The sequence below is a fragment of the Gossypium raimondii genome, chromosome 9 (assembly GCF_025698545.1).
Source record: "Gossypium raimondii isolate GPD5lz chromosome 9, ASM2569854v1, whole genome shotgun sequence".
Classification (NCBI taxonomy): domain Eukaryota; kingdom Viridiplantae; phylum Streptophyta; class Magnoliopsida; order Malvales; family Malvaceae; genus Gossypium; species Gossypium raimondii.
Genome location: NC_068573.1, coordinates 36,085,347 through 36,104,017, shown reverse-complemented (window position 1 = coordinate 36,104,017; position 18,671 = coordinate 36,085,347). Strand labels below are relative to the sequence as shown.

The following is an 18,671-nucleotide window of genomic DNA, read 5'->3' as shown; positions in this document are numbered from 1 at the left end:
GAAATAGGCACACCATGCAATCTCACAATTTGAGAAACATACAATTCAACAAGTTTATCGAGCGGAAAATCTGTGCGAATCGGCATAAAGTGTGTCGATTTTGTCAACCTATCAACAATAACCCAGATTGCATCTTTCTTGCTCGGTGTCAACGGTAAACCGGATACAAAATCCATCGTAACTCTATCCCATTTCCATTCAGGTATCATGATCGGCTGAAGCAATCCAGAAGGTACCTGATGCTCGGCTTTTACCTGCTGACATATTAAACATTTCGAAACAAAGTCAGAAATGTCTCGTTTCATACCTTGCCACCAATAGTGTTGTTTCAGATCATTATACATTTTCGTGCTACCCGGATGAATAGAAAATCGACTATTATGGGCTTCATTCAAAATCATCTGAATTAACTCTTGATTTTTTTGGAACACATAATCGGTTTTTGAATCTCAAACAATCCTCAGCATCAACTAGAAACTCTAAATCAACATTTAAGTTACACTGAGTTCGTTTTGTAATTAAATCATCATCGGCTTTCTGAGCTTCACAAATCTGTTGAACAAATAACGGTTTTGCTTTCAACTCAGCTACTATCGCACCATCATCAGACATAGCCATATGCGCGTTCATTGTACACAAAGCAAACAATAATTTTATGACTTAAGGCATCAGCAACAACATTAGCCTTTCCCGGATGATAGTCAATCATAAGCTCGTAATCTTTTAGCAATTCTAACCATCGGCGCTGTCTCAAATTCAAATCTTTCTGAGTCATCAAATACTTCAGGCTTTTGTGATCGGAATAAACATGACATTTCTCGCCAAACAGATAGTGGCGCCATATTTTCAACGCAAATACAATAGCGGCCAATTCCAGATCGTGAGTCGGATAATCCTTTTCGTGCGGCTTTAACTGTCTCGAGGCATAGGCTACAACTTTGTCTTCCTGCATCAAAACACAGCCCAAACCATTTAAGGATGCATCACTATAAATGATAAACTCTTTACCCGATTCTGGCTGAACTAAGACTGGAGCTTCGGTCAAAAGAACTTTCAACTGATCAAAACTTTTCTGACACTTTTCTGACCACTCGAACTTAACGTCTTTTTGTAGTAACTTTGTCATCGGGGTCGCAATCATAAAGAACCCTTTCACGAACCGTCTATAATAACCAGCGAGCCCCAGAAAGCTTCGAACTTCTGAGACATTTCTCGGAGGTTTCCAATCAAGTATAGCTAAAATTTTACTCGGATCAACCTGAATACCCGATGCTGATACAACATGGCCCAGAAAATTGATTTCACGTAACCAGAACTCACATTTACTAAACTTTGCATACAATTGTTTATCTCGCAAAGTTTGTAACACAAGTTTCAGATGTTCGACATGCTCAGTTTCGTCACGAGAGTAGATCAAAATGTTATCTATAAATACTACCACAAACCGATCCAGATACTGTCTAAAGATCCGATTCATCAAATCCATAAAAACAGCAGGTGCATTAGTAAGTCTGAAAGGCATAACCAGGAACTCGTAATGTCCGTACCTCGTTCGGAAAGCTGTTTTTGGCACATCAGAGTCTTTAACTCGCAACTGATAATAACCCGATCTCAAATCTATCTTCGAAAACACTGAAGCCCATTTTAGCTGATCGAACAAATCATCAATACGTGGCAATGGATATTTATTCTTTATAGTCACCCTATTGAGCTGCCGGTAATCAATACACATTCTCATCGTTCCATCTTTCTTTTTCACAAATAGAACTGGTGCACCCCAAGAAGAGAAACTCGGTTGTGCAAAACCTTTATCAGTCAACTATTGCAACTGTACTTTCAATTCTTTTAATTCGGTCAGTGCCATACGGTACGGAGCTATCGAAATTGGAGTTGTCCCTGGTACTAACTCAATACCAAACTCTACCTCTCGAATAGGTGGCAAACCCAGTAATTCTTCAGGAAACACGTCTGAATACTCACACACTACTGGCACGGATTCAATCTTCTTTTCGATCACTTTATTATCAAGAACAAATGTAAGGAAAGCTTCACAACATTTTCTCACATACTTCTGAGCCAACATCGAGGATATTATTGCTGGTAAACCATTCAAATCATTAGATTCAATCCGAATAATCCCATCATTCTAACACCGTAGATCAATAATTTTTCGTTTGCAATTTACTATAGCATCATGCAGAGTTAACCAATCCATACCCAGAATTATATCAAACTCGTCGAATGGCAACAACATCAAATCAGCTGGAAAACATAAATCTCGAATCATCAACGGACAATTCTTGTACACTTTGTCAACCAAAACACACCGGCCCAGGGGGTTCGATACTTTAATTACAAACTCAGTAGACTCAACAGGTAAAGTCTTACTGAATACTAAAGTCTCACACACATAAGAATGAGTCGAACCAGGATCAACTAATGCAATAACATTAGTATCATAAAGAGTGAAAGTACCAGTAATAACATCTGGAGAAGAAGCCTCCTCTCGAGCACGGATGGCATATGCTCTGGTAGGTGCATGAGCCTCAGATCGAACTGCCGTGTCCTTTGTCCCTCTCTGACTGCCACTTACATTACCCAAATGCCTTGGCGGTCTACCTCGTACTGACACATTACTCGGTCTGGTATTCTGCACAGTGTTTTGCTCAGCTACCATCGGACACTCTCGAATAAAATGATCCTTTGAACCACACTTAAAGCAAGACCGATCATGTAATCTACAATCTCCAGGATGCCATTTCCCACAATGCTTGCACTCTGATCTATTTTGTCGAACACTACCAACGCTAGCAACTAAAGTATCTCGTGAACTCACAGGGGGTCGATCTCGATCATGCTTAGGAAACCCTGTAGTAGCTTTAGATCGGCTATGATCCTCTCTGGATTTCCTTGAGGCCGACTGGAACGATTTACTAAATGATCTTTTACGAGAATCTCGAGCTTCATAATCAGCTTTTCTCTTCTCTTTCCCGAGCTCCTCTTCTTTACAAGCTCGTTCCACAAGTACTACGAACTGTTTTATCTCAAGTATGCCAACTAACAGTTTAATATCTTCATTCAGCCCATCTTCAAATCTTTTATACATAATAGCTTCAGTCGAAACACATTCTCGAGCATATCTACTGAGTCTTACAAATTTCCACTCATATTCTGTCACTGTCATCTGACCCTGTTTCAATTCAAGAAATTCCTTGCGTTTCTGATCAATGAATCTCTGACGGATGTATTTCTTACGGAATTCAGTTTGAAAGAATTCCCAAGTCACTCGCTCTTTTGGAACCACCGATACTAGTGTATTCCACCTGTGATATGCAGTGTCCCGTAGCAAAGATATGGCACATTTCAAGCACTCATCAGGGGTGCAAGATAACTCATCAAATACTCGAATAGTATTATCGAGCTAGAATTCAGCTTGCTCAGCATCATCATCATCAGTAGCTCTGAACTCTTCGGCCCCGTGTTTTCAAATTTTATCAACAGGAGGCTTAAGTAATCTCATCGGATCACTTACTTGAGGTATAACAGGAACCGAAGATGGATTAGTCGGGGGTAGAGGTTGTTGTGCAACCGGATTAGTTCGGACATATTGAGTAAACCAATCATTCATCATTTGGTAAAAGGCTTGTTTAGCCTCACCCTCCTGGTTACTCGAGGTCGGTCGAGAATCTACTGGCTCTGTCCCTTGCGCGGGAGCAGGCACTATACTCTCAACATCATCGGCTACGGCTCGATCGGGATCCATTACTATACGAAAACACATTTTTAGACGTCAGAAGTCATCACACTATCTCAGTATAAAATATGGCATGTATAACTAGACTCATACACGCTACGTTAGTCCTAGAATCGACTAAACCGTAGCTCTGATACCAATAAAAATATAACACCCCGACCCGCGTCTGTCGCCGGATTAGAGTTACGAGGCATTACTAAACAAAGCACACATTCGAAAACACATAAAACCCAATTTAAACAAGATGATCATGAACAAAACGTTTTTAAAACCAAACTGATCACAAACATGGAAATTAAACCATTTTCGCATGGCTAATTATATTTTATGATTCAAAACTAACCAAAAACAACTCAAGCCTATACATGCCATAAGATCAAGTTCAACATAACAAAATACCAAAAGAAGTCGATAGTGTGATAGACTATGCTGATGATCCCCGAGCTCGTAACGCGACTCCAAAATCTATAAAACAAATGGACAAAAACAATCAAAGTAAGCTTTTATAGCTTAGTAAGTTTATAGCAAATCTAAAATACATATTAATCGAACATATATATAAACATTATATGTTTATAATCAAATTACGACATAATCATTAATTGCATAAATTAATTTCTAATATACTTATCATTTGGATTTCATCGAATGCATATCTATGATCTTTCAAATACATATGTCAATAGCTTATATTTTTACTTATCAACTTCATGAACCAAATGCACATTTATACTTCTAATCCACATGTGCGAATGTATACATGTATATTCAACAATCTTCATAACAACCAATATATATATGTGCCTATCCACTAAACACATAGATCCAAACATTTATATGCTCATCAAGTACATATAAATAAATATTCATATACTTATCCATTATATATAACCCAAAATCATTTACATATTTATATATATCAAATGCATATAATCACTTAATTTAACATCTTCGATCACCAAGACTTAGACTGCTAGGTTTATAACTCGATTCATATCACCAAGACTTAGCCTACTAGGCTTATAGCTCGATTCAGGATCACCTAAGACTTAGCCGCTAGACGAAAAGTCGAAACATTTCACCCAAGCATCAAGCCCGCTAGACGTAAAGTCTGAAACATTTCACCAAGCATCAAGCACGCTAGACGTAAAGTCCGAATTATCTCATTGACAATAATTCTTTTAGGCACCAATCAGCTCAAACACTCAATTCACCCAAATATTACTCATTTTCGAACTATATAGGTATATAAATTCCATGCTTAAATATTCAGCTCAAAACTCATAATTTATATCTTTGAAACACATGAATATGTAAATAAAACTCAACCACCAAATCCAATTTGATAATTCAATAAATTAACCGAACACATTTATGCATAACATTATACTTCAAATCCTACTACAAATATCATACTATTTAACTAAAAATATTCTTGAATAATATACATTTTACATTTGAACATATTAAACTTATACATATATATACACATAATCAAAACTAACATATACAAATATCATCTAATAACAAATTTCAAAACTAAATCTTATACATGTATACATATATACACTCAAACCGTATATACTTTTATAATGACACATCTTAATTGATTCAAAAGTGTATATATATACATGTATATTTACATGTTTAATTAAAAAATTACTTACACAAATATAACATACATTTTATAAATCCAGTCCAAAGGTTTATACATTTATATATATATCTATGTATATTTTGAATCCCCAAGTACACATATATACATATACATATCTTTGATTAAATCAATAATTTATACATGTATAGACGTGTATGAATTGAACCTTGTATATATATAAAACCCTTATACTTCAACTAAATTCAATAACATTTATGCATATACTTATATACCTTCACACTTTAGCTAAGTTCAATTACCTATATAAGTTCGAACATTTAAAAAAAATACATAAACCAATCATACTTTTAATTTATTCAACCGATATACTTTAAATTATAATTCATCAAAAATAAATACATATACATACTTATATACTGATTTTAGTTCTATTTATAAGCTAGTAGACTTACCTCGGATATCGTTGACTGTTAAATGGGCTACTCGACCACTTTTGTCTTTCCCCGATCCAAATCTGATTTCTTTAATTCTTGATCTAAATCATATTCAAATTAAGCTTATTTAAACACCATTCTATTCAATTTAGCCTAAAAATACATGAATGGGCAAATTACAATTTTGCCCCTAACATTTCACACTTTTTACAATTTAATCTTTTTTTTGCTCAAAACGCAAAATACACAAAATTTAACTACACTCCTAATGGCCGAAAATTCCTAGTGTCTATATAATTCCATATTTTCATTTATTTAGCATTTCAGTCCCTTGAAAATTTTATTTTCACAATTTAACCCTAATTACTCAATTTCATCAAAAATTCAAAACAATACATGTTAATCTAACAAATATATTTCATATTTCACCTACTAGCATCATAAAACTCAAGCATTCATCAATGGCACATTTCAAAATTATTCACAGTTCACAAAATTAAGACATGGGTTTTGAAGAACACGAAGCAACGATCTCAAAAACGTAAAAATTTTTAAAAACCCAACAAAATACATACCTAAATTAAGGATTACAAGTGCCGAACCAAGCTTTCTCTTTTTTTTTCTTTGTCTTTTGAAGTTTCGGCTAAAATGATGAACTTTTTGCATGTTTCTTTTATTTTTATGTTTTATTATAACATATATTATCAAAGTTTTTAGTTTACCAATTTAACCTTAAATAATTAATATACAAAACATATAATATAAGGTCATTCTTGACCATTGGCATTCACTAACTTATATAGTGGGCTAATTGCATCATAGAACCACCAAATTATAAAGACAACAACAATTAAACACTTTCATATTTAACCACTAAATTTTCATTTTACGCGATTTAGTCTTTTTTATTTAATCAGACACTCAAACGACGAAATTAAAACACAATTAAATTCACACATAATAAACACACAAAATAATATATAAATTTTTTTTAACTCAGACTTGTGGTCCCGAAACCACTATGTCCAATTAGAGTCGAAATCGGGCTGTTACATTTCCAACTTGAGTGAAAGTGATAAGGAGATTATGGAGAACAAGAATACCACCTTAGATTCAAGAAAACAAAAGTTGGAGGAGAGAGAAAATCAAGTTAATATTTGAAATCAGTAGGACAATGTAAGAATATCAAGATTTCAATATATTTTTAAGTTTGATTTTATTGAAAAAGCATAAAAATAATGTTAAAGTAGAGTTTTCTTATATAAATTTTATGTTCTTAATATGTTAATGAAGGAAATAAGAGGAAGTGATGAGAAATATTGTAGAGAAAGGAAATGAAGGAGTTACAAACTTAGTTGTCAACATTTTACACTAAATCAATTTTGGACAGCAATATAAGTTTGACTTTGAAAATTCACCAAAAATTATACAAATCAAATTAGAGGTTAATTAAAGTATGAAATAAAAGCCTATTGAGTTTAGTTTTACATAAAAGAAATGTATAAGCAAAATAATTTTATATTATGAGATATATAATTTTTGTGAGACAATGTCGAATGATTTCGTGTTTTTGAATTTTATATTTTAGAATCTCTTTAGAATTTGTATATTTTTTGAATTTAAATTTATTTTTGGGTTTTTTTGTAATTTTCAAAAGTTTAGCTCTTTTTAAGTTTAATTTTAATTTATTTTTTCATTATTATTTTGTAAATTCTTTTTATTTTATTTTTCTATGATTTTTAAATTTTTAATGATATATAAATATTTTATTTTTCTGATACTTTTAAAATTCTTATACCTTTTTATTTCCAAAATTTTGTTTTTTAAAATATTTATTGACCTTCTTATCAATGTGACATTTGTGCCTTGAGTAAAAATCTTATTAGTTATTGAAGTGCATAATGTTTAGCAAGTAAAAGTATGGATGTGGTCCACTCCACAAATGCATAAGAACTAGCATTGACTAATTGCGCAAAGTTTGAATACCAAAATTTACATTAATCCAATTTTGAATTAAAATTTTAAAGCACCGTTAATAGTTACAAAAGTAAAAAATACGCGTGCCATTAAAATAAATATTGTTAATCATAGACCCTTGGTTATATGAAAATCATTTTAGATTTTTTCAAAATGCCAACAATTCAATTTAAAACTTTCACTATTCTCAAAATTTAATAATTTCATTCAAGTTTTTTTAACATAAATTTAATTTTTTCATCTAAAATTTATCTTAATCCTAACCTATAATTCATAGTTATAAAGTCGACTTAAATATTAATTTAATTAGTATTGCTGTTACCACTTCAGGTGAACTAAGGCAGGTAAATCCTCCATAGGTAAGAATCTCAATGCGTTCTTTTTAACTCCTCAAGGAATGCTTGACAAGTGATGAAGGGTTGTTTTGTCGTTATGAAAATATGGTTATAGTTTTGATCTCTATTATACTCACATTTTGTATTTTAATTTCACATAATTTACTCCTCTATTTTTACAATCACATAAGTTAGTCCAAAATAATTAATATCCTTAACTGTTTTTGTTTAAAATCCTAATGAAGTTTTCTTAAAAATATATTTCTAACACACAAAATTGTCTTCACATTATATTATAAAAGTATAGGAACCAAATTATATCAAATTAAAGTGTAGATATTAAATCCTAAATTAAACATAGTATAGGGACTATAACCATATTTGATATAAAACAATCTATTGTCATTTGTTTTATTATAAAAAGTTTAATGATTTTAAAAATATATATTTTTAATTAAGGGTCTGTTTATTTACATTTAAAAGTTTTATAGAAAATATTTTTTGCATTTTCCGTGTTTGTTTCACATAACACAAATTGGTCAATGGAAAATAACTTACAAGTTAATGTAAAATAAGCCATTTTTCTTGTAAAATGACTTCTCCTTTTGAAAGCGTAAGTCAATTTTCTAAAAAGAGCTCCTCTATAGATAATTTTATTTTTATATAAAATTAACTTAAATCAAGCTTAATATTATTATATTGATAATAAATTTTATTTTATTTTTAAAATATTTAAAATTATTAAAATATTATATTTTTCAATATTATTACACATACATATTTAATTATTTATATTTACTCATATAATAAATTATTTAATATTTCAATTTTATTTTGATAATAAATTTTAAAAATAATATTATTCTCGTATTATTGAAAATATTCGTATTAATATTTTAATAATAAATATTTATTACAATTATAAATATATTAATAATAAATATTTTGTAGTATAAATATTAAAATATGCCTTAAGCTTATGTACACGTAACAAATTTGCAATTTAGTCTTTGTACTTTTGTAACAGCCTAATTTTGACCCTAATCGGATAGAGTGGTTTCGAGACCATGATACGAGTCAGAAAAATATTTTTATAATGTTTTTAATGTGTATCGCAGTTTAAGTTATATGTGTGAAAATTTCATGTGAAAATTTGATAGTTTGAAGGCTCAATTTGATAAAAAAAAGGGCTTAATCGCGTAAAATAAAAATTTAGTGGTTAAATATGAAAGTACCTAATTGTTGTTGTCTTTTAAATGGAAGGTTTAAAAGTGTAATAATACCAAAAATAAGATAGTGGGTGGCAATAGTCAACATTACCCTTATATTATATGTTTATTAAATTAATTAATAAAGGTTAAATAAGTAAAATAATAAATAAATAATATATGTTATGTTAAAACATAAAAAAATGGCCATTTCATCATCTTTCTTAGCCGAAATGAACAAAGAAGAAAACCATTAAAGCTTATTAGGGATTCGGCACTTTACTAGTTGATTAAGGTATGAAATTGTTTCGGTTTTTGATAATTTTTACGTTTTTGAGATCGTTGCTTTGAATACTTCAAAACCCATGTCTTAATTTTGTGAATTGTGGATGATTTTGAAATGTGCCATTGATGAATGTTTGAGTTTTATGATGTTAGTAGGTGAAATATGAAATATATTTGTTAGATTAACATGTTTTATTTTTGAATTTTGGTGAAATTGAGTAATTAGGGTTAAATTGTGAAAATAAATTTTAAGGGACTAAAATGCTAAATAAATGAAAAATATGGAGTTGTATAGACACTAGGAATATTCGCTCTTAAGGACTGTAGTCAAATTTTTGTGTATTTTGTGTTTTATCCAATAGGGATTAAATTGTAAAAGTGTAAATGTTAGGGCAAAATGGTAATTTACCCATTTATGTGTTTTTGGATTAAATTGAATGTAATTATATTTAAACTAGCTTACTTTGAATATAATTAGATCAAGAATCGAAGAAATCAGAGTTGGATCGGGGAAAAACTAAAGTTGTCGAGTAATCGTCTGGTTTCGAATTTACACCGTCCGAGGTAAGTCTATTAGCAAAATAATGTTATTAAACTAGAATATATATATATATATATATATATATATATATATGAAAATCTATCATTTATTTAATAAGTTGAATTAACTTTGTTAATTTCATATTGTTAGCCGAATATACAAGTTGAATTGGTAGGTTGAAATTTTATTGTACAAAATTGTATATGTTATATCATGTATGTTTGAGTTTAATAAGATAAAATTAATAGCATAAATTATATAAATATAGAATGATGTTCGAATTTATAATACAAATTCTTTGAGTTGAACTTAATGTTATAAATTGTATATATATATGTGGTTCAATAAATGATGTAATATTTTTGAATTGAATGTAATGTTATGAAATATATATATATATATATAAGAGGTTTGAATATAAGATACAAGTTTCTTCGAGCTGAACTTAATGTTAATAATTATATATAATTATACATGTGGATTAAAGATAGGATTTGAGTTTCTTGAGTTGAATTTAATGTTATGAATCATGTATATGTGGTTCGGATGTGAGGTTGCTATGAAGAGTTGAATATAAAACAATTCTTATCGAGATATAGTTATTGAGAAAGATTTATGTGAATTATAAAGAATTATATGAAAGATTAACTTTGTATTTGAGTTATTCAGCTATGTGCCTAGCGTGCTTAATGCCGGTGAAATAATTCGACTTTACGCCTAGCGTGCTTAATGCCTGGTGATACATTTCGGACTATAGGTCTAGCGGTGCTAAAAGCCGTGTATCGAATCGTTTTAAAACCTAGCGTGCTAAGTGCCGTGAATCTATTTAAGTTATGTGAGAATATGCAATTGATATATTTATGATTTTGATTATATGAAATTGATGAATACATAAACATTCAGATTTTACATGCTTGGTGAGTATTCACCTACATTCGGTTTTGCATTGGTTAAATATAATTGTATGCTTTCGTATATATATAATTAATAAAAGCATATGTATATTAAGTATATGCGATTGTTGAATTTATAATTACGTATGGTGATATGCGGTTGTTAAATATATATATATATTGAGCCTATGTGTTTGATAATTATTTATGTATGCATTTGAGGTATATATATAAATGTGCTCATTTATATATATATGAAGAATATGTATATATATTTGAATGTAGGTATTAGCTATGCATTCGTGTATAAATTTATAATGAGTATATATATATATATATATATATATATATATATATATATATATATACAAACGATTATACAATGTGATTGGTATATATGTGTATGAGTAATTATATGCATATGATAAGTACATATGTGCATTCGGATGTATGCGTGTAATAAAGATGCATACACATTCGGTTATAAAATTGTTAAACATATGTTTATATATATGAAATCGGATATTTATGTTAAAATGTTTATACATTCGATTTTTATTTTAAATTGTTGACAATTATGCGTATGTATACTTGTCTAAAGACATTTGTTAATGTAAATGGTGTTTGTGAATTCATTAAGTGTACCAGAAATTTTATAATTTATATATATATATATATATTTATTTATGGTTATGCTATAGACTTACTAAGCTATAAAAGCTTACTTTGTTTACTTATGTCTTCCTATTTTATAGACTTAAAGATCAAGCTTCAAGCTCGGGGATCGTCAAGAAGTTCATTACCCTATCTATTATCTCGGTATTTAAAATATTTAAATTCTAACTATGGCATGTATAGACTAGATAAATGTTTTGAAGGTCGTATTTTGTTGTATTGTATATGATTATAATAGCCATACTAAAATGGTTTATCATCTTATGGATTTGCTAGTTTGCAATATCTTTATTAGTTAGATTTTAATGTCTTTGTTTGTTTTTCTTAAAAATGGTTGGAAGGAGAAGTTTAAAATTTTGCATTTTGTTTTATAATAGACCAAGCTTATTATATTTAAATATATATATATATATTTAATATATATGTATTGAATTTGAGATGGTTGTGTTTGTTCAAGAATGCTTCAGAACCCTAATTCGGTGACAAATATGGGTAAGGGATGTTACAACTTTTATTTTCAAGAATTTAGTCCCTTTCCTTTTCAATTTTAAAAATCAAGTCCAATTTTAACATCTTTAATTTTTTTGTCAATTTTGTTGATGTCACATTTTAAATAAAAATACTCACCGGGTAGTCGTGTAATTAAAAATGACGTTGTAATGAACTCGAATTTAACATAATATTTTTATATGTGCAAAACAATGTAAAATATAAAATTATAGATAAAAATAAATTCAATTAAACAATGAAAAAATAAAATGTATGTTTGTTTCATTGGAAACAACTTTTATGAAATATTTTAAGAAATCTACTAAACAATGTAAAATATTTTATATGATTCATCCAAACACCGTAAAATATTAGCTTTTCCGAAAAGTAAATCATTTTTAGAAATCATTTTCGAAAGTCATTTTCTATTAAACAAATGGAACCTAAGTTCTTTTATTAATAAAGAAACAAGTTCAATGATTATAATTAGTTTGATAATTATATATTGGAAATTTAATAATCATCTAATAAATAAGGGTAAACTACATAATTGGTCATTAACTTTCATAAGTTTTTATTTTGGGCATCGAAAATAAAATTGTAAATTGAGCATTGCCACTAACATCTATTTTCATTTTAGTTACTTAACTTTAATAAGTTCTCATTTTGATCATCCGCCGTTAATTCAATGTTGTACACTCATTTTAGTCACTCAACTTTAGTAAATTTTATTTTAGTCATTCATTTTATCTTTTAAAATCAATTTTATTGTTTTAGAATTAAATTTAGTTTTTCTGTAAAAGGAAAAACTCAGGGCTTTATAGGGAATTAACTAAGTTTTTATAGGAAAAACTTGGATTTTTACAGGAAAACTATTTTATCTTTTAAATTCTTTTTGTTTTCATTTTTAGAATTAGTTTTAGTTTTTCCAATGAAATTAAGAAAAAAAAGAGATTTTACACGGAATTGCTAAGTTTTTATAAGAGAAACCCATTTATCTTTTTAATTTTTCCTTTTAGAATTAATTTTAATTTTTTCCAATAAAAGGAAACAATCTGGGGTTTACAGAAAATGACCTGGATTTTTACAAGTAAAATTCATTTTCTTTTTAATTTCCTTTATTATTTTCCATTTTATAATTAATTTTAGTTTTTTTCCAATAAAAGAGAAAACCTAGGTTTGTTTGTTCACAAAAACTTGGGTTTCCTTAGGGAAAAGAGAATTGAGCTATAGGAAAAACTTGGGTTTCATCTCCATAGTTGAATAACTCAATTTCATCTAAAATAAATAAAGTTTTTTGGAAAAAATAAAATTATTTTTAAAAAGTAAATGAGTGACAAGAATGAAAGCTTATTAAAGTTGAGTGACTAAAATGAGTGTACAATAACATTGAATTAATGAGATTGACCAAAATGAAAACTTATTAAAATTAAGTAATTAAAATGAAAATTTATTGGTCGTTAATTCAACTTGTACACTAATAAATTTTTATTTTGGTAATTCATTTTATCTTTTAAAAAAATCAATTTTATTTTTAGAATTTAATTTAATTTTTCTATAAAAAGGAAAAACTTAGGATTTTATAGGGAATTACCTAAGTTTTATAGGAAAAACTTAGATTTTACAGAAAAATTTATCTTTTAATTCTTTGTTTTTTTTTCAATTTTAGACTTAGTTTTAATTTTTTCAATGAGATTTTATACGGAATTGTCTAAATTTTTATAAAAAAATCAATTTAACTTTTATAAGAAAAATGAGTGTACAATACTATTGAATTAACAGGATTGACCAAAATAAAATTTATTAAAAGTAGGTAATTAAAATGAAAATGATGGTTAACAGCACAATTTAAAAAATATTTTATATTTTATACCTAAAATAAAAACTTATAAAAATTGACTAACCATAACTTTTAGGATAAATAACTATAATATCTCAACATCCCTTCCATCCACCTCCTCTATTAATATCTCAACATCGCTTCCATCGACCTCCTCTATCTCAATATCTCTTCCGTCAACCGCATCTGGTATGTTCCAATCAAACCTTAAGGAAAGAAAGATGTAAAGGGGCAGGACAGCAACATTCAAAATCGCCAACATGAGTAAGTACTTGTCCAATTGACGCTTGTCAATGGTGTCGCCGAGCCAGTCTGGTCCAAGCAAAACGGCAAGCCCACTTAAGAAACTCCCAATTACCGTCAAACTTTGATTGAATAGGACCACAAAATACCGTTTGGATTCGGGCACACGGTCATAAAAGAAATCTGTTAGCCCCTTAGAAACAAGTCCATTGGCAATTCCTAGCAAGCCAAACTGAGGAGCCAGCCATAGTATTGTCATGCGAATAACTTCGTCGTTATTAGGGTTTTTCTTGATTAGATCCGATCTCCGGCGCTCCACTAACCAAGCACTTGACAAGGAGCCAAAACCAACCGCCATCCCAACACCCATTCTCCAATATCTAGCACCACGTTGCATGGCTTCTTCACTGCTCCAAAGCTTCCTTATTAGATACTTGGTCGACATGGATACTAAAAAGCTTATGAATTGTTCAAACACGTAGAGTGAGCTCACGGGAACTTGATTAAATGAATGTAGAGAAATCCTGGGATTAATTTCGGTATCCAATCTATCACTTTGAAGTATGAAAATGGAGAAACCCGCAACTTCCACTAGACAATAAGGGATGAATAAAAGCCAAAGAGGGATCAATTTCACAAGCCCCCCCGCTTCCTTCAATCGAGAAACAGCGGTTCGTCGTGTTGGAGGTATGCGTAGGAAAAATCGTTTGCCGCAGATGAAAAGTGCGTAAGCCGCCGCCACCTCGATGAATGAAACCATGATCCTTTGCTGCCAACGAAGGCTTGATGTGAACGTCCAACATATGAATTGTCCAAGAAAGCCGGCACCAGTGGACCATAAACTAGCACGACCGTCTACAATATCGTTATAGTCTTCCTCCTGTTGTCTTTCCGACTTAGTCTCATCAACAACAATAGTTTCTTCTACAAAATGCTGACGTAAAAATCCTTCTAGAGAAACTTCCTTTCCGGCTAAGCCAACCAATATTACCGGTAGAGCTATGTAAAGCATTTGATTCCTCGTTTGTTGGGATCGAAGCAAACTAGAAAGCCATAATATCAATAATCCCTACAAAAATAATGCCATTTATTTTTTATTTTTATATATTGTTATAAAAAAATGAATTCTATTCTTATTTTGTTTGGTAATTAATTTTTATGATGAAAATTTTATAGTTAAATTAGTTATAAAAGTGTTTTTAAAATTTAAAATTAATATCTCAATCAAATTAAATTGGATGAACTGCAGTTTCAATAAGATATCATTTTTAAACAAAATTTATTTTTTGATTTATTTCATTTATTCCAAGACTAGAACATGGGATACACGTTACATCATGATTTTGAATTAAAAAAGAGATTTCAAGAAATGACAGATCTATAAAATTCAATTCAGTTTGATTGTTTTGGCGTTAATAAAAAAAAGATGACACTTCATATGGTGATAAGTGGAGAGCCGTATTTTCCCCCTCCTTTCTAAAGTCATGTTTTGAAAATTTTTACATCTCATTTGCATCTTTTCACGTATTATTGTAAAAAATCATCTTAACTTTTTTTTTTACATCAATAAAGTCAATTATTATTAATATTTAATTCAATTTTGATTCATATTCTAGACCTAGAAAATAATTATAAATTTTTTTACAACAAATTCGAACCAAACTATTATCGTCAAGCATAAAAAGTAGGTTGCTTATATTAGGAACAACCATATTGATACTATTGTTACTCTCAAAGTATTTCTTTTAAGTTTTAATCGTTTTATTTTCACTGATTTAAATATGAAAGAGCACCTAAATGTAGATGTTACAATGTACTCGTAGTATATGGTATAGATGTAGTGATTTATTTGGTTCTTTAATTTTTAAAAAAATTATTTTAATTTTAATTTTTTAACTTTTAAATTTGTGTTATTTGTCAAATCACCACAATATAAATGAAAAAATTATCATCTGTTAACTTTGGTCCATCTAGCATTTAGCAATTAATTAATTTTTAAAAATTTAAAATTTAAAAATCTAAAAATATTTTATATTTTCATACCTTTTAAATAATTTTTATAAATTTTAAAAATAATTAATTATTAATATGGCATTTATGTGGCAATGTACGTCTATACCACTTTTTATTCATTTTGAATGATTTGATAAGTATTACAAAATTAAAAACTAAAAAGCGAAAAATTAAAATAATTTTTTTATAAAATTGAAGGGTCAAATAATTTATTATACTTATATTATAAATATATTTGGTAAACCCAAAAACCCGAGGAAACCAGAGATCACATTGGGCCCATCACTTAAGAGATAAACGTGAAGGTTTAAGTTAATAAAAAATAGTAATTACTTACGAAGATCAAACATGGGATGGTGAGGATAATGACTCGGAAATCACCGTGACGATCAATTGCAAGGTGGTGAATGAGAATGACCAGAAATTGTTGTATGCCATCTGCAGCTACTGTATAGACTATAGCTACCCCAATAGATAAGTTTTCCAGGGAGTCGATGATGTAGAATATCAAGAATGCTTTAAAAGCGTTCTCTATAAATGATTTGCTGAATATCAAACCTATCATTATTGATATCAGGTTAACCCAAAAAGTAAATTGCCAATCATGAAGTGCTAATTCTAATTCCATGTTCTATAGTGATGCAACAATGGGTGCATTTGTGCTTTTCTGCTCAATGGATTTTAATATTGTAATAATAATTTAAATTCATTTTTAAGGTTTAAACTTTGGTTATTAGAGTAGTAACAAGGGGCTAATATATGAAAAATGGGATATAGAAGGATATAGTTACCGCTGATGAATATGGCGGCCTTGGAGAACCGAATGTAAGAGGACGCCCATTTCCATGAGCTGGATATACAGTGCTTGAAGTTTGCCATTTGTCACAGTGAAGACGATGATGTGATGTTGGGAATGGAGATTAATTTATGTATGGTTCAGCAGTTCCTATTCTGATAACAATTCTGGTAACTTTGCTTCAACCCAGAGGATGGAATTGTCCTTTACTTTTTGCATCCTCTTCTTTTACTGCGCAGTTTGACGTAGTCCCCGTGATACACGATGAAATTATATCATTCATGAGTAATGATGGGAGAATAATAAGAAAATATATATTCACATGCCTCTTTTAATTTATATTAGTATGATTTTCACCACGTTTTGGAGCAAATTAATTATATTTTCGAGTTATATTATTAAGTAAAATTTTAAATATTAAAATATGTTTTAAGTTTATATATATATTTTTTTGTAAATTTAAAATTTAGGATTCTTTTGGATGGGCAATGTGTTTATCTACTATTAGTGTCAAAATAGTGACGGCAGTGAGATTAAATACTATAGCGTGAGACAAAAAGAAAGCTAAATGCACCGCACTAGATATATTCATCCAAAGGAGCCCTTAGTCTATATATTTTTACTTTTAGGAATTTTATCTATTCATTTCTAAATTTAAAAATTCAAATCCAGCTGTTAACACCATTAAAATTTTATTAAGTTCTTTAATGTGACATTTTAAAATTAAAAAAAACACACATATGGTAGTCATATAATAAAAAATTACATTGTAATAGACTTAGATTTGATAAAAAATTTAACGATATTAACAATTTATAAAATTCACATAAATATTTTAACCAAAATAGTTAAAAATTAAAATATATATATTAAATCTCAAATTTAAATACAATACAAGGACTAAGCTAAAATTTGACCATTATTATATAATTGTAAAAAGAACCAAAAGGTTGTGATACCTACAATAAAGGAATGACTTTGGGTAATGATTTTTTTGGCTCATATTTATATGCATTATGAATCAATATCAAATAATAAATCTAATAGTTGAATATGCAATATATTAGGGATGATTGTGTTCAGTATAAATTGTCATTCATTCATATTATGAATTTTGATCCCTTTTCAGGTTTGAATTTGAGATTTAATTATTATACTTTTATTTGGTACAATTTATATTAGGAATAGATTATCTTTTGTCTTTTATGGTTTTGATTACTTTACCATGCTTAAATTTGATATTTAATTCTATACTTGGTTTAGGTAAATTCGGTCTCTATTTTATTATAACGACGTTAGCTAATTCAAATAATTAGTATCTTTAATTATTTTAGTTAAGATGTTGATGTGGACTTTTTCTTAAAAGCACTAGTTCAAATTAATAATGATAAAATATTTTTTTATTGGAATAATGTTCTTAAAAAATTACATGTAACCCCTAACCCATATCTATTGCCAGAATAGGATTATAGAGCATTACCGGAGTTTACAAATTAATTTACAGACATTTCATTTCATCAAGCATTCATATTTAAAATCAATCAAAATCAAAACATTAATGAGCTAACGT

General features: G+C 29.1%; 1 protein-coding gene across 1 annotated transcript; it reads right to left on the bottom strand.

Moving 5' to 3' along the window:
• Positions 1-14,031: 14,031 nt before the first annotated feature.
• On the bottom strand, positions 14,032-17,211 carry LOC105797677 (protein NRT1/ PTR FAMILY 5.7). Its single transcript, XM_012627615.2, has 3 exons — positions 17,097-17,211; positions 16,643-16,863; positions 14,032-15,361 (listed from the first exon to the last, which is right to left on the bottom strand). Exons 1-3 carry the CDS (start codon positions 17,182-17,184, stop codon positions 14,135-14,137), a joined length of 1,536 nt encoding a protein of 511 aa, XP_012483069.1. The 5' UTR covers positions 17,185-17,211; the 3' UTR covers positions 14,032-14,134.
• Positions 17,212-18,671: the final 1,460 nt, after the last annotated feature.